Below are 23,543 nucleotides of genomic sequence, written 5' to 3' on the forward strand. Positions count from 1 at the left end.
CGATGAAGGTGTAATTAAATGGTCCAAATGCAAGGTGTAGAAAATAAAACGATGTCGTTTAATGAGTATATAATTGTGTTTCATTATTGTATAATATACATATTTACATTCTATTGAAACACGGATTACAAGAATAAAGACGATCATATATCGTTACAAATAACGAAGAACATTCAAACTCTTTCATTCTCTCTCTTTGTTTCTCCTCTTTCGCACACGCGCATTCATTCTCGTGTTCCTACTGGCGTTTTTTGGACACAAAAATATCATATATTTCTTCCATATAATTACTTTATGTCAATAATAATAATAATAGTAATAATGATAATAATAATGGTAATAATAATAATAATAATTAAATATTCTTGACGTAACGTTCTGTAGAATAAAAATCTATACACTTATATCATAATTCCATAATTTTTCTGCTAACTTTAAGTGACTAGTATTATGTTAAAATACATTCATAATTCGATTCGATGAGGTGTATTATTCTCCAGGTCGTTTCCTGTTTCCGGGGTCCGAACGTGAGTGGTCCCTATATGCGTGTAATCGCGTGTAACATGCGCGAACGTATCCCGAACAACGATATACACAAGTATATCGTTCTAAATGCTCGACTGGCCGAGAACGAGACTGCGATAATAGAATAGAATGAAGGAACCACCGAGAAAGCAAATCCTTCGAAAATCACCGACTCGATCAACGTTCACAAATTCTCTGTCAGGCAGACGATTAACAATAGACTCTCTATGACGGTATCAACGCTTTAACATCGTTACGAGTGACAATTACGGTTGCTTAATTAAAAGAGTCCCGACCAAGCCACGCGGCGGTCAGGTTCCTCGAAGACTTAGACATTTACTCAAAATCCTTTCGCATTGCTTGATTAATCGGGTTAATTATAGGAGCGTGGTGGTGGTGGTGGTGGTAGAGGCAGGGGACTTAATCGCGACGATGATCACGACCGAAACGCGACACGAGATCGCACGATCGACGTTGAATGCCGTGCACACGTTCCGATCGATCGTCAACGTCGCAACACTTTTTATAAATAGATTACACACGTGTACGTGCAGTATATATGTACGTGTATATGCATATACTACGATACATTCCGCGACGCCGCTCGCTCTAAGTTGTGTTCACATTTACAAAATAAAATCACTTCTAAAATAACCATCCTCGACGACGATATGACGGCGCGTGATATGATACGGGTACAATAGAAAAATTGGCATTTGGTCCGAAAGAAACATACAAAATGTCGAGCTCTTATATTCTAACCGGTGTGAATACATGTTTGCGCGCGACCCGCTTTGCCTCCTGGTATTTTGTGACACTATTTTGGTGAGATTGCAATAGTCGCGCGCTACGGGGAACATACGCGGATTTCAGCGATTACGATCGAAAAATATTCATATGTCTTCATTTCTCGCGCCTCCGCGCTTCTTACAATCAATGAGGCGTTTACAAGCGCAGCCTTTCTTAACCAGCGAAACAACAGAACAATCTCCTGTGTGCTTCCTGTTGGAATCTCGGAGTAACGACAACATCGGACTACTTGCAAAAATAAAGCGTTACTCTCTAGGTACACGGAAAACATATATTAGCATTTCTTGCCTCTTCGTTTCTTCATTACACGGTGTCCTGCCATTTCAACGCTCGCGATCACTGGACGGCAAGATCCTTGGACAATGAAGCTTCACACAGAGAATCCTCGTTTATAATTACGCTAACGATTATTAATTGTTTCCCCTGTTTTAGGGTTTTGTCAGCGATTCGACAGCTACGCTAAACATTTCAGGCTTCCACGGGGAATTTCTTGACATCGATTAAAGCTCAATAGTAGATCATTTCTCCTGTCGTTCACGAACGCACGTGACGAATCAACGGGGTTTATATTCGATCGCGAGTTTATTATTTACTTTTTTATATCGATCCTCGTTTATTCATCGTTTATTCCTCGTTTATGGTTGGTGCAGCCTGTCGCAGCTCGATCCTGCGGTCCTGGTGCAGATCCTGCGAATCCGGATGCTGCAGAGTCGTGTAAGGACCGTGCAACGGCGATCGTTGCACGGTAGCCTCCTCTCAGACTTTGCTCTCTGGACCATCCGTCGTGTGCTTGAAGGAGTTGCGAATTTTACTAAGGTGAAGGGCAGCGAGGTGGCCGTAGCTCTTGTTGTACCATTCCGGTGTGCGTCCTCTGCAACAACACGAACGGTATTTATTAAATAAACTAATAAAAATCTTTTAATTAATGAAGCACATTTTTCTCTGTTTCTATTTCTTAGCGTTGAACTTTTGAATTCGAAGCTAATTCAACTGCGAGACATTTCTTCTTATTTTGAGATACTTGTTTAATGTCCTCATCTTAAGTCTTGTTTAATCATTTTTAATGTAGCTTACAAATATGAAAAAGATACTAACTTTGTGTCCACTCTGGAGAGGTGCATGATCCGTGATTTACCACTACCGCAGGGTTCGATAAGATAACGCGAGGCCAAAACAATGCCACGTGTTCCACCAAGCATGACAGGAGCATCCGGGTGTTCCACGGACGTTTCTACGATCACGCAGGCCCCCTTGGGAAGATCGTTTCGCCAGGATCTAGATCAAACACAATTTTACAATTTACGGCTTGATGCGATTTTGATTTCGATTAATTAAAGAACGCGTCTTTAACGATAACCTACCTTAGTACGCAATAATCCCTAGCAGGAAGAGGACTCATATTCCCAGTAGCGTATTGAAAGACCTCCACGTTGCTGTCCAGTTTGACAACTAGCCTATATTTCAACAACTGCGGATCCCAGATGTGCCTTTCTCTTAGAACACGATGAAGGAGTTCGTTCGGTGGAGCCTCCACTTCCGTCGACACTCGCCACAACCGCAAAGGATGTCCATCTCCCACCTTCTTGTACGCCATCTCCACAGAACTGTCGGCCGGGTTGTTCACACTGACCCATCCACGGCATCTAAACAATTTTAAAGGAACAAATTTTTCAGTTCTCTTCCAACGTTTTCATCATTTGGTATTTGATCCAGTCGATTGGATCATAGATGCATAAAATACGCAGTCTAACGCCGAGCGTAAAAAACTTTCGTTCCCAATAAGACGATAGAACGCCTAGGGTAGTAGAGCTTAAACAATTATCAAACAACAACCAGCCAAGAATAGCCGGGAGGAAAGATCACGTAGTCGAAGCGACGACCTTAAAACGGTGTCAAGAATGCGGCCGCGAATTCTTTGGAAATGCGCTCAGCAAATTGGTCCCCCATTACGCCCAAGCGTTCGCAAGATGCTAGGGAGCTTCGTTGAAAAGTGGTAGCGGTTTATGATAGCAGTAGAAATCATTTTTTGTTGGCGGCTAACTTATTTACTGACTGACCCTCGTATTTTAGTAAGAAAAAAAAGAGTTTTACTGCGCCGTCTGGTTTCTCTTTTACGCTAGAGCCGTGAGGAGCCGTGGTAAATTGAAAGAGTAGAGAGGATGCTGTTATCGGACTCACTTTTCACGCGCCTCCTTCAATAAAGCTGTGGTGCAGGCATAAAGATATCCCCTCCAGTCCTGCTTCAGCTCGGATCCAAGCTCCTCCAAGGCGACCGGTACGCTTTCTTCCATGTAATTGAAATGACACTGCGTCAACATATCCGAGGAGACCTGATACAACCGAGCGAACAGAGAACGAATACGATTATTCGGTGTACGCCGAGACGAGAGCAGCTCGGCTCTCGTGAGAACGTGTTCGGGTATATTGGATTCAAGCACGATCGCAATCGGGGGTTTTAGAGACGACGGATGACGCTCCTCTCCCGAACGACCTGGACGTTCGGCATCGAGGCACTCACCATGAATAATTCACGATGCATCTTGACCAGATACAGAAGACAGTCGTGAGCGGCTTTGTTTTCCGACAGTTCCCTCTGATCGGGAATGCCCACGGTCTTTCTTCTACGTGGCGATACGCTGCTCGACCTGTTGGTCACGTTCGTGTTGCTGTGGTTGAAGTGGAACAGGCTCGGTGCCAGGCACACGGCCAGGTTCGAGGCTGTCATTTGGTTGTAGGGAGCGTTGCTCGCTACGTGGTTCAAGAAATCGAGCAGAGTTTCCAACGCCTCCCGATGCTCGTCCGGCAGAAGCAACAGAAGGCATTGCACCGCGTCTGGTCGCAGATCAACAGGTACATCTGTAACATTCGCGTGGAACCCCGCGGTTAAACAACGACTAATTATCACCTCCGTTAACATACTTTCTATTATTTTGCCCGGAAACTTGATAATGTCGTTAATGCTTACCATTCTACGTTATCGTTTTCATTTATACGAAGTTAAGCATCTACCAATACCACAGTTAACGCTAAACCTACCGTGCTAGTCGTTCTTGTATTTTTTATTTCAAAGTATACGTTATTACAAAATTGTCGAGAAATCTAAATAAATACAGCCTTTTACGCGGTGCACCGATCAAACGTGAAACGTATTCAGGAACGAAGAGTATACTCACGTTGAAAGATAGCAATGAACGTCTCGGAGAGCTTGTTCGTCAAGAGAGCTTCCGGCAGCTCCCTGAAATACTGTTTTACGAGGTCAGCCACGTCGAAGGCCTGTTGGCCGTCGAAGTTGATGTTGTCCCCGAGCGTTTCCGTCAGCATCTTCAGCTTCTGTATCCTCGATCTGACCCCGCTCTTTCTAAAGATGCCAACCTGGTCGAGCGCGTTCGCTCTCAGCCATCTCAGAGCTATTTGTATACACTTTGGTAAGGCTTGTCCGGTCCGCTGCAGAGAGAGCAGCAGCGGAACCCCGAATACTGTCTTGTCCTTATAATCGGGCGACTTGATCTTCCTGATGAACTTGGGCAGCTCCCAGTTCCAGCCGGTACGGTGCGTGGGACAGTATCGTTCCATGCAAGCCGTCAGCTTTAGCAGAGCCAGCTTCCTCAGGACCAACAGCTGTCCGCAGGACATCGAGGCCATAGCTCTGGGACAGAGTGGGTCCAACGGATCGGGATACAGAGATCCTCTTTGGAAACTGTGCCACCTGACAACGGTGCTCTTGTGCCTGGGCGACTCCTCTTCTTGATCCGAGTCGCGACTGGCCACCGTGGAACTGCTCTCCTGACTGCCGGCCAGCTCCGAATTCCTGGACCTGGACTTCTCCCTGTAGACGGCTACCTCCTTGGACAGAGACTTGCTGCCATCCCTAAAGGTGTCGTCGCGGTGCCTGAAGCTCTTGTGCATCTTGTCCTCCCGCTTCAGCGTGGCCACCTTGTCCTCCTTGTACCTGTCCTGGCTCTGCGTCAGCTTGTCCCGGTACCTCTGCGACTCCTTTCCAAGGTTCAAGCTGCCGCCACGGGTACCGATCGGGGCGTTCTTGCTCGGCGACTCCTTGGGACTCTGAGGGTGAGCGTTCACGTACTCCAAGACCTTGGCATGGTTGCTGTTCGCGTCTCGGAAGTACCTGTGACGCCAGCTGGTCGGCTGGCACTCGGAGTCGCTAAGCGCCCCTTGGTCCTCGCGGCCGCGGTGCAGGAACCTCCGCGCCCGGTTCATCTTGGTGCGGGTCGGCGTGGGCGTTGGTCCACCTCCCTGGGAGCCGTCCGAGCAGTAGCTCGAGGAGTCGTCACCGAAAGGGCTGGGCGCGTTGGTCAGCGGCGAGGGCGGCAGGTGGTACGGAGAGGCCGGCATGGTGACCGGCGAGCCGGGTGAGCCCGGCACGTGGACCGGCGACACCGACACCGGGAGGTCGCTCAGCGAGACCGGCGCCGGCCCCGTCGGCGACACGTCCACGCAGTTCAGCTCCTTCATCTTCTGCTGCATCGACATCACGTCGAGGATCTGCGGGCCGCTGATCACGATCCCATCCCGATTCTGATGTTTCCGTCGCCGGGACTTGAGCGACTCGACCCGCCGGAGGAAAGCCTTCGCGCCGTCTTTTAGCCTCTCGGAACCAGTTCGTCGAAATCTCGGGCTGATCTCGTCGGGAAGCGTTCCTGGTGGCAAGCTGCTGTACCTGAGCGTGTCCAGCATCGTGTCCTCGGCCTCTTCAGCTTCCAAACGATCCTCCAGCGAGTCCTCCTCGGACTGAACGGTCTGCGCGGCGATCGCCTGCAGCCTCTCGACGTTCGCCTGCGTCACCTCGCACACGCGCGACCACCGTCTCGTTTTCTTCTCGAACGTCCAATTCTCGCTCAGGGCGCACTGGGTATCTTCGTCCGAATCATCGCCGCCACCCTGTAACGGTCAACAGATCGAACGGTTAATAAAACGCTGACCAATTCGGTTTTTTCAGCGCTGCCCTTAATTAAAAGGAAAGTCACGGATGGCTGACCTTAATCGTATGCCTCGTTTGCAAAAGAAACGAATCGGTGGTCATAAGAACGAAAAACTAACCAATTTCAGATTCGATTAAAGAAATAAGCCGTATGATAATCGGGCTATGTCCGAGAAAACACTGAAACAAGGATTGCAACCGTAATCGCAATCGATTTCGGTTTTCAATTTTGTTCTAATAACGACGTCATCGAAAGGTGCAACATATAATTTAATTATACAGGCTGGATTTAAACTTGTGCACCTCCTACAGTTTCCAAAATATGTACTGAGCAACAAATTTTTCAATACAAACGTTGTCTAATTTAATAGGGCATAGAACGTAGTGCATTTATTTTTTTGGAGTATTCCATTTAAGAAAAGAAAATTGAGCTTAAAATCTCCGGAACGGTACCACTTGTAACTTAAAACACGAAACTTTGTAATTGGAAAATTTGTTGCCCACTGAATATTTTGGAAGGCGCACGAGGTGCACAGGTTGCGTGGACCACCCTGTATACATAACGAACGGCCACCGATTTATTTGATCGAGCCGGATGAAAAATCCGTTCGGATTCGACTCATAAATTTCGAATATCGCGGGACCATTTTCACCCCCGGTTACTGCACAAATGCCCCCCCGAATCTAAATGATCGCGACAAGCTAATGATTCAGGGGGACTTGACTCATGACACACCGACGCTCGCTCATTCCACGCTCCAGAGAAACGTTTTATGGAGATTAACGACCAGTGGCGAACGTTTAGCGGTCCTCTGCGACACCGTTTGGTAATCAATTTGCGTTTGATGTAGCGACAAATTAAAGACCACCACGTCGCGCGGAGTCTAGCATACGTTGTAATTAATTGTAGAAAGTGTTCCAGGCTAGCTACTTTTACCCAAGTACGCTGGCACGGCGGCCAGCAGCGACGCGTACGCACGCTTCCGAGCAAGATATTTCTTCCGGTGCCCGCGGCCCGTGGCCCATGGCCCGGGGGAAGCAGATACAAATTCGACGACCGACTACATTTCTCGCGAATCTTTTATTTGCCTTCTTCGAAATGAGCGCTCTATGCTTTCTAGTCGAACGCGCCGCGTTTTGGGACTCTATACGAATCAACTATCGTCTTGCTTTCGATGGGCTTTCCGATAATACGTCCGACCGATATGTCGGCCGCTACGAAACTTGATGCTTCCGTTGTTTCCACATGGGGTACACCGTGGCTGCAAGCGAGTCAGGAGAGTATGTGACCTTACGTGATCCTCGGCACATGACAATGGACCGGGTTTCACCTCGCATTGCTTCGCACGGTTTCCATCGGCGGTACCAGCAGAACACTTCGCGCCTACCGTTCCGGAAGCGAGCATCACGACGTAACCATCTCGTCCCGCCATTTTTGCCAACCCGTTTTGAGGTAAAACACGAGGACATAATGAAAGCCGCGCCGTTGCAGCGATTCACCCAATTCGAGAGATCGTATACCTTATTTTGCACCGCTTTCCTATTTTAATTGAATTTTAATTGACCGATAAGGTGACCGCTCGAAGGATACACAAAGGATACCCCCTCTGTTTCACTAATTTACATAGAGTTAAATCGCGTCTAAAAGGAACGTAAACGACGCCGCGGAACTGCTTCATCTACATAACACATGTACGTCATCTACGACACCGTAACAGCGACAACCGCGCTCGCCGCTAATAAGAATGCAAATTTTACTTTCACGCGACGAAACGAGGAAAATGGCACACTCGTCTGCGACAGAGGTTCTCTGGAAAACAAATCCGCGGTTCCAGCGATTATTCAAAAGGATAGAGAGGTCGCTAAGTGTCGTATTCCGATGATTTCTGCTCCGGTTAATTGGCTAGTCGCGTTTACGTGTATCAACGTTCTCGTTTAATAGCACGCCGCTGCATAATACATTTTTTTCCCGCGACGCGACGTTATCGCGGCGATAAAGTTTAATCGTAAACGACGACGAACGTGGAAATCGTTAAACGAAGCCGTTCGAGAGAAAGGAACGTGCGAAATGACATGCAAAGTGGACTGTGGAGACCTTCGTAGGAAACGACCGGCTTTTTTCCCTCCCCCCTCTCTCTCTCTCTTTCTCTGTCTGTCTCTGCGCGGATGAACGTCAGAAGGTGGCGGGGCCATCCGATTATGCGAGGAAATAATCATCGGTCTCGGGATGTGGGCCACGGTTAAAAATACTCGGCATTGCAGAAATGGGATATCTGTCGAGAATAAACCGTGTCTCGACCAGAATAGACTTTTCAGATTTTTGATGCGACGCGTCACGTACGCGACCAACCGTGGAATCGAGAACTATAGCTCGTCATTGGCGCCGTTCAACGTTATCGAGATCGAGGATGAATCCAAGAGACGTCGGCGAGTTTAACCGAGGTCGTTTGCAAATGTTCATTGATCGTAACTTTGTCGGAGCTTTAGAATCTAATAAACGATAAATTTGGGCATTAGCTTAATCGATGGTCTTCGTTAAATCCGTGAATCTCGTCTGGATTACACGCTCTTTCGCTGTTCATTGTCAGCCGACTCATTCAAATGCATGCTGTAACTTTAGTCTCTTCTCGTGCCAATTTCACCCTCCTTCCCTCGTGACGCCCTCAGACTCATTCATATCTACCGCGTTTCATTTCCTATGATATCGAGCTTGAAAAGTAAGCCTATATATTTATTGTTGGCATTGGACTCGTGGTCATAAGTTCTCTCGACCATAAGCGAGCATCGGTATTAATTGCCATGTTTGGATGCCCACTGCGCCTTTAGCCATAGGATAAAAAGGTCAGCCGGTGGTTTCATCGGGTTTTCTCCGACGCGACGTCTAAAAATACTCGCGAATTCCCGGAACGTAATGATGGAAAAGCTCGTTGTTCAGGAGTAATTACTTATGTACCGGCATGGAACGTGGCTGGAATACAGCTCGTTGTCTCCGGCGCGGAGGGCAGCTCGCCCTCAAGGACACCGGCGCGACGCGGCGCGGCACGGCACGGCCGCGGCACGAAGCGGCACGAAGCGGCGTCCGAGCGCGTTCGAGGCGTCGGACCGTAGGTTTCGTGTACGATTATCGGCGATCCGGCACTTCTACCTCCCCGGCGCATATCTGCATTTCCGTTCCGGCGCGTTACCACGGGACGTGACGATTCCCGTACGTGAGTTATTTCCGCGCGGCTCGCTCGGTTCTCGGTTCTCCGTTCTCGGTTCAACGAGCCGTGTCGCCCCACGTTCGCCGCGACGTCACTTCCGTCTAGGCAGGTTGAACAAACCCCGATGTTTTATGCGTGACAATGGCTTAGAAATGGACTCGTAAAACGAATAGTGTTTCGCGCCAGTTTTATGAGCTCCCACTATTTATTCAGCGCGGTCTTAAACCATATGTTAGTTTATCCTTCTTTTCCTTCTTTTCTGTTTTTATCGCCGACTATGCGGGCCTAACTGTGCGGGCCCCTGGAGAACGTGGCTCGTCCATTTAGGCACCGTCTAGGCGGATTAGGCATAATAGACGCGATCGATCAGATTATTCTAATTCAGGGACCGATATACAGTGGGGAGCGAAATGGAGTCAACTATATTTTTAAAATGGTATAACCTTTTTAAAGCTGTATGATTTGAATTTCTTTGTAAATGTTAGGAGGACTAATTTATTGTATTATTCTTGAAGTACTTTTTTTTTTTAAATTTTACTATTACTTGCAATTTAAATAATGTGAAGGAAATGTCATCCTTTCATTTTTTATTGGTCTCTGTAATGAAAATTTGAAAAATGCATTTGATACTTCTCACTAAGTACATTATTTTTACATTTCTTTTAATTACAAGTAATAGTAAAATTTAAAAAAAAGAAAACGTATTTCGCTCATTGTACACTGAGCTAGTGCCTCTCAAATTTACAATCGCTTCGTAACTGATTTATTCTTCCGTGTCGTAAATGCATATGTGACATAGCAGTCTACCTTCTTGTGTACTTGTGCAGAAGCTAACCTAAAGAAACATTAATCTTATTAACGTAGAAACGGATGTTCCAATGTTTGCAATCAAAGCGTCGAACGAAATCGATATTCAGTCTCGCAAGCGAAAGCGATCTTTATTAGGTAGCCAAGAGTTACGAAGTCAAACAACGTTTACGACAGAAGACACTAGCGAGATCGAGTTACTGATTAGAAAAGCCGTACATTATCGCGCTCCTCTGCCCGGCCAACTTTCCAGAGTGCTTAACACAGCCTCGGAAATAATTAAGCGTGCACACCGGAACACACCGTATACTGTACACCTTTCCTCATCTTCGGTTGAACGAGGTATCGCCGGAACGAGAATCCTAAAGCAATAATACCGGACTCGAAACTCTCGAGGTGCTGAAGTTTCTCGATAAACAGCGAGCTTTCACCTACCCGAAGAAGAACCAAAGACAAACGTACGCTGACGGACCGATCGACGTCTCGCCGATCGAAAGTTGTAACGAGAATCGTCGGTCGTAAAATGAATATGCATTGGTTACGGGATCGGCTGATCGCCGCGTCGCGTCGCGGCTGGCGTCTCGCTTCGCCTCGCCTCGCCTCGCCTCGCCTCGCCTCGCCTCGCAGCGCCGCGCCGCGTGCGTTCGTTCGTTGCACTCCGTATTTAGAGTGCGACGATGGTACGATGACCCAGATTGCCGGTTCGTTAAAAGAGCCCGCGGTAAATTAGTCATACCGCTGCCCTCCCGCGTCAAGTTTCAATTAAATGCCGCCTCACGCCGCCTCTCGCCGCCGTTTTCGATCCCATGGCTCTCTGTAATTGGGAGTAAGCCGGGGAGGACCAACGGATCGCTGCCTTTGAGCCAGCGAATATATTTTTGGCCGACGAAAAACGTACAAGACCGTTCTTCTCTCGCGTTCGTGTCTCTTCTAGCACGTCCGCGTGTCAGTTCCAGTGTCCCCAGCCCCCGTCCCTGTCCCCGTCGCCGGTGAATACGGAGCAGAGAGAATCACTTTCAACCGCGAGAAGCGGTCGGCCGCGCCGCGGATGCGCTCGGATTTCGAAGCTTATTCCATATCCGACGTTCTACGAGATCTCCGATGGACGAGCAAAACAGCGCATTACATCATGCACGTACAGAATATCATTCGATCGCAGCTGGCTAACTGCTTTTGCTGTCATAGTAAAAATAACGCGAACGTGTGAACGTCGTTTAAACGTTGGTCGCAACCGTATCAACCGGCTCAAAGTTTCCGGAGCTCTTCTCAAAACGGTGTAAAATAGCCTTCCGTTTGTGAATAATAATCCCGACTACTCGGATGATTGGTTCCTTTGTAATCGCTTTTGAATAAAACATAGACGTTTGGTGGTGCAGCAATCGGACAGAGCTCGGACAAAACATCGGGCAGATTTTAGCGAGATCGATGCGGCAGGCCCGAAAAAGCGCGACCGGCGAGAGGCTGGAAGGTATCGGAATTTAAAATCACGAGCGATTCTGGCGGGCCGAGGCGACCCAGCGAATTCGTAGCCCGTTGACGAATGGACACGGGGAAACAAGAGCGAGCCGAGCCGAGCCGAACGAATTGTGAGAACAAAAACGACGTACGCTTCTCACGAGCCTCATCGATTCTGCCGCTTGAAATTCCCGATTCGAAAGTATCGTTTGGTATCGGGAGATACCGCGTGCAGCCGGCCAAAGAACCAGCGGAGATCGACATTCCACGGATTTCCATCGTTGCGCTGCCGCCACCGCGCCGCGCCGCGCCGAGCCGCGTCGGTGTGTTCTCCCGGTCGACGGACCGCGGGATTTCTTCATTGACAATCGTGATTCAGTAACGAGGCTCCGGGAATCGTGCGGTCGCGGTCGCAAGCAATGCCAGGCAGCGCTCTCTTTCCCTTTTTCCGTACGCGAGTCCGATTCACCGGGACATGAGCCGATCATCGCGCCGCGCCGCGCCGCGCCGGTTCTGCCCCTGCTCCCGCAATTAACAACGAGCGCGACCAGATCTGGTTCCCCGGATTTCCAGCCGCAGTTTCTTTTTACCCGCGCCGCGTCCCGGCTCGGGACTCTCATCGGGCTTTTCATTATTCCGAGCTGTCATCGAGGCTGCCGATTACCGCTTCCGTTCCATTTTCCCTGCGACCGTAACGACGGAGACTCGTCAACGTTTTGCTCTTATTCCAGCGGAAACATTTTTTTCGTCGCGTTTGTATGTTGCTTTTTCAAATGTGTCTAGTCTTGACAAATGCGTCGTTTGTATATCAATGCAGAATATATTATTGAAGCGTTCTGTTCGATCGCTTGATCGTGAAAGGTATCTTGCGTGTACCGAATAGGTAGCTTACCCTTTGAGGTGGTATTAAGTTTATGCATAGGTGTCATGCTGATTGAAATTAATTTTCGTTGAAGGAACAGTAATAATACATAGTATACAAGATTAATACCTTGATATACTTTGACTAGTCTGACAGGTGATGGAGATTTATAGGAAGAATGCATAAATACTATGCCATTCTTTGAAGTCGAAATATAACTCTGTTTTGTTTCAATCAATAATTAAGCATTTATTAATTCGTTCTTAAAGTTTAGATGCATGTAACAAAATAATATATTTTAATTTTATAAAATAATTAGCTTTCGTGCCTACGAGTACACATACGAACGCAAAGGGTTAATATTGCGATATAGGAGTAAGGAATTGCCAAACTCGTAATTCCCACGATTGCAAAATAAAAACAAATTTTTCAAGAAAGAATAACCATAGGCGAAGTCCGGTTGTGGATAGCGCTACTTCGGAAAATCCGCGATCGAGCATCGTTAATTGTCGTCGTCGTGTTGCCGCTGTCCTCGCCTACTTCTCGCACATCCGGTACCGTTCCCGCGCAACGAGAGCGGTTGTTGCGACAATCTAAGAATACTTTTACAAGACGCGAATTCCACCCCGGCCGAAGGATATCGCGAAGGATATTACACAAACAACTCGTCACGTTGTTTCTGCTCGCGGTCGATGAATCCGACACGCTTCGCCCACGTTCGGAACGGAAAAGCCAAGATGCAAATTACGCCACGCAAAGATCGAGCGGATACGGGAAAAATGTCGAGGGGAGGGAAAAAAATCGTAGAATTTCGTGGGATGCTTTCCGGGAGAGCTCGATCGGAACCTGTTTAAAAAAATAGGATTTATCATAACGGTCGCCGCCTATCGACACCATTCTACGTGTAACGAGAACTCGTCCCGCCGATCATGAAACTTTTATGAGAGATAAATCCCGCTGCTGAGAACCAGCCCTTGATTAGCCGATTAACGGCACTCAATCAGCCGGCTTTAGCGACGTTTAGCCAGTTACGAAGTTGCTTTGATCATGCGCTAGCGAATAGAATATTCGAGCGGCTCTCGAAGTAATTCCCTATCATAATTCCTACGTTGATTGATAAATTACGATAGTGTTTTTTTATATTATCGGAAGACTTCTCGTATTGCGAATTTTCAAAACATCCTTTCCACTTGAGAGTATACCTACTACATCGTTTCTTGTCACGCTTCTTCAATATTGCAATTTTCGGTACACTTGTTGTTCCGAATATATAATTTGTTAAATAACATGCGAGGCACAAAGTGCAAAATCACTCCGGGGTCGATCGTTTATTCGCGAACGATTTAACGAGCGTCTCTATCTTCGCCTTGGCAAGAAGTAAATTCTCATTTGCGAGATCTAGATCGCCAGGTTGATCGACGGTTCGGCTCGATCGTTACGGCTCCGCTTCGTACAGCGCGTAGAGCCCCTCTAACGATTTCCATCTGTCCCCCGGCGGCTCATTCGCTCCTCGTAAATACCAGACGCTTTTACGTTAATCGACCGCCGCGCGGCCATAAGCGATCATGCAAACCTTCTCTGGAGCAGCGCTGCCCGCGCGGCTCGAGGACCTCGCGTTGTATCGGCATGCAAATTTCCTGATATCGTCGAATGAGCTTGCTAATTTGGGCGGTTATCCGCTAATGCCGAGAGAGTCCCGTGCACTCCGGTTCTGGCCTGTTTTATTCGTCGAAAATAGAAACCGGGCTCGCGTATCTCCGGTGCCGGCCGGCCGGCTCGTGTTAACTAACCGATACCTCGACTAAGATTAGAGTCGGTTTTGTAGCTGGAACGTTTAAATTCGATTACGCTCGTTGCACGTGCGAATAAATTTCGATACTTTTCCGTCCGACGATTTCGTCCGACTCGATAAACGATAAACGAAGCCCGTACAATAATGGAGTCTAGTTCCGCGTGCGCCGGCCAATACAAATCGATTCGATATCGAACATTTCGATCGCCGATTGGAACGCTTGTCCGACGAAAATTCTTCAGTTAATATCGTCGAACGATTTGTAACCTCGAGTTTTCCGTATTTGCTTGAACAATGAATTAAACTCGATAAAAAAGATGGTTTTAATAACATTTTTGAATAGCAAATGAAACTCGATTATAAATCGTGTATATGTATATTCATTGAAAACATGGGACAGAGTATGCCGAGGAAAAGCGAAATATTTCTTTTCAAAAATCAACTTCTTCTTTATCACCATTTCCTATTACATTGAAATAAACGCCGCTTGGAAGCAATGAAATACTCGAGTAAAAATACGGCGTTGTAATAATCAGTTTAGCCTGTTTCAAGCACTTAAAAATCTGACTCTCAAAATTGGCTGCATTCGGCACACGTCACAATGCATAAAATCGCCTACGATCCAAATGAATTAATAATTAACGAAAGGGATAGAAATCGAAAAAGATATTTACCGTTTGTCAGTGTGAGTACACGAGTATTTGTAAATAAATGAAGTGTAAGGCGGCGAGGTATCGACACGCGGGTTAACGTCGTCGTCGATCGGACGAGTCTTTCCAGTCCGATGTTTCAGGTTTGTGATCGCGGACGCGCGATGGCGACTCGAATCCCTGTTTCACGAGCTCGGCAATGGCATGCGAGGGCTCGGGGGTTCGGCGCGCGCGTATACAACACGCGAGACGCGAGCACTCCGCTCGGCTCGGCTCCGGTCGCCACGCTGTCTGGCAGCCACACGTTTCTCGGCCCTCGAGAGCTCTCTCACGACTCACGACCGACTCACGACACGACTCTCTCACGGTGAAATCATTTCGCAGTGCTCGTCGTTCCGCCCGAGGCGGTGCGTGACACTTGTTTACCACGCATGAAGAGCCAGACAGCCAAAACGGAAGAGAGAAAGACGGAAAGAAAGAGAAAAAGAAAAAAGAGAGAGAGAGAGAGAGAGACTCGTCCCGCCGCGGAATCCGCGCGAGGGAAAGCGGAATCGGACGCTCTTTTCCATAGATCTATCGATACGAGTTAACTCTTGTTCACTGAACACACAGTCATTCTCGCTCGGCTGTCGCGCCTACCTATTTATCTTATTTTCTACACACACACAATCCGAAGCTGTTCGATCGTTCGCTCCGACAGCCTCTGAAAAGTGTTTGAACACTACATTCCTGATTTTTGGAAAAGCCACGCGGTGTTTAGACTGTCGTCGTAATCCAGCGAGAAAGAAAAAGTCTCGAGTCCTATTGAAGCCTCACTTTCACAAATCTTAGTTCTTTTAACCCCTCGCGGGCCCACGCTTTAACGAGCCTGACTCGTCATAAAGATTTCTCGTATTAACCTGTTAAGTACGAATATTATTTCGTTCTTCGATCACTGCTTTTTAATATTTAAGCACTCGAGTAAATATAGGAAGTATCGATAAATATAAATTGTCTTCTACAATAGTAATAAAAATCGAGAGAGTTGGCTTTCCGAATCCAAAAGAGTTAAATTAATATATCTTTTACGACTAATCTGAACTTTCTAGTTTCAGTTTCACTAATTAAAAGAGTTCGATATTATAAGAATTTTTATAATTGGCTTTGAGTCAAGAATCGCGTTATCCACGCGTGACAGTCACCGTGTCCGTGTTCCTTGCGTTTCAATGGACGTTCAACCGATTACGTCAACAGAGAACCGCAGCGAAGCTAACTGGTACATCGAAGACAAAGCAGAAACGTTTGTAACGCATTCCGAAAGTGTCTTACTCATTGTCAGCTGAACTCTGTAGCCTCGTACACGTGTAGAAATAACAACTGTACAACGTGACAGCTCTACGTCCCACTTTCCGTAAATTTAATTTAGTTATCGCGAATATATACAACCGAAACATAGATTGGTACGCGAATCACTCGAAAATTTACCCACGGATCGCGCCGAAGACGCGAAGCGGTTCAGAAATGCTGCCGCGCAGTCTGCGTCTACGATATGGATGTTAAAACACCCGGCGCAGCCTGGAATTCCTTCTACCGTAGAGTTTAATTGAATCCTCGCATTCCTTCCTTTCGAATAAGCGGGAGTCACCGCGGCGTAGAAACAATTTAACATATCGCTGCAAAAGCGTGAAAATTCCGCGAAGGATTCCTGAATATTCTATGTACTCCGCGGAATTTTATGCGAGCGATCTCATTTACAATTAGGCGTTCGAGGAAGACACACCGGAGCGCGCGATAAAACGCGAGAGCATCGAACAAATTCAACGAGCGTGGTTTGCATGTTCCGAAGCGAGTGCGCGGCAGAAGGCAGGCAAGACAACCGCTAGGAAACAGGTAACCCCAATTAAACGAAAATCGTTGCGGAACGCGAGTTAAGTAATCGCTGTTGTAGTCTGTTTCACCTGCTTCGACTATTTCGCGGCGCATCGCGGTGCACAACAGTGCAGCATTTGGCTTGAAATGATGGCCAAAGATCGGTTGACAAAATCTTTTCTCAGGTAACAAAGGTTTACTATACGAAATATTTATTTCATGTCTTTTCTGTGATTTACTCATGAAGAAGGAGACATATGATGTTCATGATCGTTTACAAAATTAGTCTATTATTAGGTCGTTCGGAAAGTCGTTTCGTTTTTTTCTTGGTGGAAATGAAACACAATAGATTACTAAACAAAAACTATTGCAAAGAATCGAACAAAATTTTTAGCAAACAAGACTTACTATATCAGTTGTCCAAATATATTATGCAGCTTAAGCGTGAAGTTGGCTGTGAAAAAATTAAGTCTTTTCTTGGGAAAAACGAAATTACTTTCCGAACAACCCAATATTTATCCTGTGTACTTCTTATGTAAACTGGAGCAAACAATGTCGTTGTTCCATTTCTATGTGCTTCCGTTCCGAGTAAAATAATTCTGGCCAGCTACCGAGGCCAAACGCTCTGCACTTTATCAGTCGCGTTAAAAAACGATTTCTGTCCGATAAGAGTGAGAACTATGCGCAACAAGCCGTGTAATATCTAGATCTCTAAGTAATCGATTAGGCACCGGAAAATGACAGAATTGTCGCGGCGGAGACTGATGAATTCCCAGCTCGATAAAATCGTTTGTTTCTAACGGAGCGGCCGCTTCTTGTAGGCAGTTGGCGTGGACCGCGGTTATTGTAAGACAACACGCGAGGATCGCGATAGCGCGAAAGATACGGGGAATCCGAAGTAGCACCTGCGGGAAAGCAAAGCGGCCGGGGGCCGAGACCGATAAACGAGAGGTGAACCGTGAACCGTGGCGGCCGATAAAACGTCGATAGATTAGGTCCCGCGGGAACGTCAATATGTCGACAACTTTACCGGTCGGTGTTATCGGGAGCAACGCGAGTTCCGCGGTCGAAGAGCCGCGCTCATATTTAATCGGCTCGGTTCCCGCCAGCAAGAACAGCCAGAGAGGCCCGGGAACTTCTGGAACGGTGGCCGGTAGGAGAGAAGTTGATAGACGAGCAAGAGAAGGAGGAGATGATCGCGCGTCGCGTCTAGGCTGCGTCGGTCCGCCGCGCCGGGAAATACGCGCATACGTATATCGGGCCGTGCGTGTACGCGTCAAACGGTTGAGCGATATAACAGGTTTAACTTAATTTCGTTAAAATATCGCGGCGGCTTATCTGAGTATGCCAGCGGCATTCTTTAAGCCGGCAGCCAGCGCGCCGATTGCACGGTATTAAAACGGTGGGCGAGCAAACGGTTCTCCGCGCGGTCGGGTTGATTTAAGTAAAACCACGTATCGCGGTCTTCATCTCGGTGTGACTTACGCTAATTGGCTTCTGAACGGGCCGATGGAAATTTATGGTAATACGCCGGCTCGCCCGCGAGCACACTAACGATACCACTTTTCTCTCTGCACGCTCTCGCACGCCAAGCTTCGACGTCGCTTCGCCTCGCTTCGCCTCGCTTCGCTTTGCTTTCCTACGTCTACGACGTCGCTTTGCCGCAGCGCGACGACGCCTTTGCCCGACGAACGTCACGTCGCGACCCGCGACGGACGTTGCGTATCGAGCCCAGTCCCCGATAACAGAACCGCGGCTAAATAAAGCAACGAGATATGACGACTGAGGCGGTTAGTGGACCCAAGAACTCGCTCATCTCCCCGCTTCGGCGCTGGTGCTCGCGAGAATCCGCAATCGGTGCATTGTGGTCCCTACAAGCACGGATTCCTAATTTAACACACGAAATTCCTTCGATCGATCTACTGAGCAAGTCTACTCGGCTTTTCGAGACTTGTTCAAACCACGCGTTTATTAAATAGATGCAATTTGACGATCGTTCGCTGGAAGGAATCATGGAAGCGGAAATTTTACTTTTTCGATTGCAATCCTGTTGACCGGCGATCGACGATTACTGCAAACTTAAAATTGGCACGCAAAGAAGTCGCAATAAATTTCGCTGCACGCTACTGTAACCGATTCGAATGCTCTATTAAAGGTCTCGACAAGCAGAGCAACACGGGGGTATAAATCAAAGCATCGAGGCGAGCTTCTGGAGTCTGGAATCCGACGGAGAAGAAGTTAATAAATTGAGGATCGTTAGAAGGAAGCTCGACAAGAACCGCGCGGTGGCCGATAAATCATAACTGAATATGATCCTACAATTACCCTTCCGAATGCAACAAAATAACCTTTTCCTCTAATTATAGGATCGATTTCCCGACGCCGAGTATGCTTTAGCTTAGAAATGATAGGACTCGTAATAAACCATCGCGAAACGGATACGATCGCAACAGTCTAGTTCACAGAACTGCTCAACATTGAGACAACTGCCGGGCCAGGACGGGACGGGCCGGCTTCCGGTTTCTCGCGTTAAGCGATCCTCGCTCGTAGTACTGTAATTACACTTTCCTCCCCTAATTATCGTGCCGAGCGCAACGCAGCACCGCGGGACAAAAATGTAAAATCCAAATATTCTCGTATAACGATATCGGATCTTGTTCGATTATTATATGCTAATGCATACGTACATGTCATATAGTAAGTAAGAGAATATCAATCTTTTTGTGGGTGAAACTGAATTATTTTCAACTTGAAATTAACGCTAAAAGTACAACAAAATTAAATTAAATTTCAAAATTTACTTTAAAATAAAGAAGAAACCGACCGTATGTAAAAAGGGTAATTAATTCATTATTTGATTTACAAATTTAAAAATATATGTTTATTTTATTAGAGAGTAGAAGTTATGTTGGGAGATATTTATTTTAATATATTAAGAATTGCTTTCTAAAAGTCACTGATTCTTTTATAAGTGATCAAATGACATCTTATGGTGCAAGTAAGTGTATGTAAAGTGCCAGTATGCTTAGTATCATAACCCAGAAGCGGCATGAAATATCTTAAGCTTGAAATAGTTTCTAATTCGTACTTTATAATATTATAAAAATCTGAAAAAGTTTTCTATCATGAATTGCAACGAACTGATTGAAATAACAGTACTTTGTACGCGATTTTCGTGCAGCAGGAAAAGGTGTATAAAACTGTTTGTTGCAATCTGAAACAGTAAATTAGAAACTATTTTAATCTGAGGATATCTTGTACCGCTTCTGAGATATGGTAACTTGAAGCTGAAAATAATTGAACTTCGTCTAAAGGATAATTGATATTCTCTTACTTACTATATAACATATATGTATACACAAGCAAATAATTTGGCAAGATCTGTTATCGTTATACAAAAATATTTGGATCTTATATTTTCGTCTCGCGAATTTTTATTTTGCTGCACGCCAACCGCAATCTTTTTAGTATCCGACTTTCCTCGGCCTCGGACCGCGCTCGAATCGATTCGATCCGATCCAATCGATCGGGGCACAGCGACGGCTTCTCAGGCGAATTGACTCCAGTTTTGAGGATCGTCGAAAGCGTGCCATTTTCGTCCGCGACACTCGTTTCTCCGTGGAAAGTGCGTTCCGAGTGCCGACAGCCGCGCGTGAGATTTTCGAGACCTCGCGATCCCGTGAAACGATTGTCGGGTCGCCGCGGCCTCGAAGTGACATACCGTTCAACGTGAAACGGTCATTAGCGCTGCACGAGTGTCCTCTGCTCGCGCGATCCTATACACTACACGCATTTCTATGCCAGACCGTTATAACGATCCCGGCGACGCGCGACTCGCGACTCGCAGCGTGCGACCAGCGGCGCGAACATAGAAGACAGCGCTGGCTCCTAGAGCATCTCAGGATCGAGACTATGCCAGCCAACAATTTGACGATCGTCCGTCGCGTTCACTCTCACACATCAAGAGATGATCGACCGAGTCGAACCTCCATCTACAATTATTATGGTAAGGAACATTTGTGAGATTTGGAGCGTGTGACATTCGGGACACGTTGTTATCCCCCGCTACCTAGAAATCGTCGCGTCGGATTTAAATTCGGTGGTTTGCACCTGGCACTTGGCGGTCACGTGATTTTACGGCTCCCGCGCGCGAACACCGTAGGAAATTTAAACGCGCCGCGGTGTTATCATGTCCTGCATAATTTGATCGTTTACGGTTACTACACCGGGTTTTCGCGAGATCCAGGCTCCTCCGTGTACGGACAGTTTATCCCCACCCTAACGGATAGAAAGTTCGCCTACTTCCTTCGAAATTGCATCCCGTTTGTTTTTATCCGCGTTCGAAGAATAATTAGGTTCGAATCGGTCCGCGATATACCCGCGTCACGCGTAAAAATCACCGGAACGTGGTTTCAATCAGCTGGAGCGGTCAGTACGATTCTCCTCGGCGCAAAAACTGTACGGGTTCTTCGTTGCGCACGGTTGTCAGGAGACTCGCATTCTTGTGGATGCTTGAACGGTGCTACCGCTAGAGACGAGATCGTTCGTGCATTATCCTTTGTCTCGTCGTGCGTCTCTTTCGAGCGGTTTTTTAGAGGATCGACTTTTCCTAAATCGGCTAAATCGACGAGCTCTGTCAGTTAACAATTTATTACGAAGAAAGCGCAGTGTTCCGGTGAAAGGTCTTTAAGAAAAAGGCTGCCAGCCGTTTCGATAGAATTACCGGAGATCATCGGCGTACAATGAGAAATACGAAGACAAGTTCCGATCCAGAATGCTAGAAGTCGACTTCTACTTAGGAGCCGGCCGGGGTCGTAAACTGCATCGAATTGGCCGGTCTGACACGCCTCGCGGTGGATACTGTTCTCGCGGAAGATCGATTTCACTTAGCGGGACGTCAGGGATTAATCCCGAGGGATCCGGCCGATCTATAATTCCGAGTCGATTCGTAAAAGCGGCGCCGATTGTCGAGGACGAGGACGAGGACGACGAGGCGAGGAGGCGGTGAAACGAGGCGGTCGCTCGGTCGACTCGACTCGACTCGGCCGGCCGGCCGGCAGGTTGACAGCCGCAACGGCAGCCGACATTCCTTCGTCAATCGGATAAACTGGATGCCATAAATTTGCGCGAACGTACGCGACTGTCCCGTGGCCCGTTTCAGCGTTGTCCGTTGGCGATACCAGTATCCGCCTCGGCGGAGCACTTTTTCTCCTAGTACGGAGCGCCTCGCGCCTCGCGCCTCGCGCAGCAGCTCGCAGCGCGCCGTCTCGCGTTGGCTCTCGGCGATCGAGGAACGACGCGTGAACGCCGATCGTCGAAATAAATTGTTTTTGCGCAGGCAAAAATCGCGTTCTTTTTACAACAAGTGCCCGCCCAGGTGCCGTCGCCTCTCGTCGCTTCGTCGCTCGTTCAACGATGCGGCGTACTTTCGACGGAAGCATCGCGACGATAATTTCGCCGTGCTTTTCTTTCGAAAAATAATGGCCACGCTCGCACGCACGTGGCGAAACGATCGAGGAATATTGCGTCAGGTGGATGGACTTCTCTGTGAAATATCTTGTTTTTGAAATACTGCCTGTCGTCCCGACCAGTTGTTTCGTGCCTCTATTTATTACGGGAACGGAAGTTCGATTTTCGGTTTTTACGTCCTGGAGGTTTACGGGTTTCCATTAATCCGTGTCGCCACGCGGCGGTACTTAATCTTGCCGGTATAGGCTTGAAACGATGGCGGACCGGACACCTTTTCCGGTTTCGGGTAATAAATATTCATCGATAATTTGTCATTACGGGGACCGTATGAGAGGGGCTGTATCATATATCGGAGTCGTGCCGATTTATTTGCGCGCGCGCGGCTTCGCGTAAATTATTTCCGTGCGAGTTAGCCGCGATAAACGCTAAATATAGAACCTTTGATTAAAAGTTTTGCCGCTGCTCCTCTTTGTCCGCGGCTGGAACTTTGGCAAACTGATGCCAGGCTGCTAATAATTCACGTTATGCTGTACACACACGCCCCAGTTTTTCCGGTCTAACAACAAGTTCTCGGCGGCCGCCTCTCCCGCGTCAAAGATTCACAGTCTCCGGCCGGCTTGTTGGCTTATTAGCCGACGATTTTTACGGCTGATCCGGACCAGTTTTCTCGTGCGAAGAAATTCGCAGATCACTGGCTCGCTTTTGTCAGCTTGCATTAACCCGCTCGACGCCGGCGATCAGCCACTAAAATCTCCACATAGTTAAAGCAATTTAATTAAACCCTTGTACTACGATTCCATTCACGCTGCGTTGACCAGCACTTGTTTATCTTTAATATTTTTGATAAAAAGGACCCGACAATTTCTCTTCCTTTTATTGTCTTTATGTACTTTTGTTTCTAATCTTTGATAACAGAAGAATTTATTTTTATTTCAATGTAGAAGAAATTAGTAATATTAATGTTAGCAGATCTTGCATGGAATCTGTATCACGAGTCTGACTCGTTATAATAGTGCAAGGGGTTAATTAAAGCGAAACCAGAAAATTAATATTTATCATAGGGGATGGCATTAGAATTCTTTTGCATCCGAAACATTCTAGTCAAATTCAGTTTATTCAAATATAGTACAATCAAAATGAATTTTCAAAATTCGTCTGAAATTAGTGTCACCTATTTTTGACT

At 47.1% G+C, this 23,543-nt stretch overlaps 1 protein-coding gene across 2 annotated transcripts in view; it reads right to left on the bottom strand.

Annotated features, from left to right (window-relative positions):
• Nucleotides 1–37: 37 nt before the first annotated feature.
• Nucleotides 38–23,543, bottom strand: part of Cv-c (RhoGTPase activating protein) — a 386,165-nt gene continuing 362,659 nt past the window's right edge. For both annotated transcript variants that reach the window (XM_078191879.1, XM_078191878.1), the window contains exons 11-16: nucleotides 4,509–6,234; nucleotides 3,854–4,191; nucleotides 3,514–3,665; nucleotides 2,697–2,978; nucleotides 2,431–2,610; nucleotides 38–2,206 (exon numbers count right to left, since the gene is read on the bottom strand). In XM_078191879.1, coding sequence (XP_078048005.1) covers nucleotides 2,092–2,206; nucleotides 2,431–2,610; nucleotides 2,697–2,978; nucleotides 3,514–3,665; nucleotides 3,854–4,191; nucleotides 4,509–6,234 — 2,793 coding nt within the window. In that variant the 3' untranslated portion in view covers nucleotides 38–2,091. The remainder of the gene's footprint in view (nucleotides 2,207–2,430; nucleotides 2,611–2,696; nucleotides 2,979–3,513; nucleotides 3,666–3,853; nucleotides 4,192–4,508; nucleotides 6,235–23,543) is intronic.

The sequence above is a fragment of the Augochlora pura genome, chromosome 10 (genome assembly GCF_028453695.1).
Source record: "Augochlora pura isolate Apur16 chromosome 10, APUR_v2.2.1, whole genome shotgun sequence".
In the NCBI taxonomy this organism is placed as follows: Eukaryota; Metazoa; Arthropoda; class Insecta; order Hymenoptera; family Halictidae; genus Augochlora; species Augochlora pura.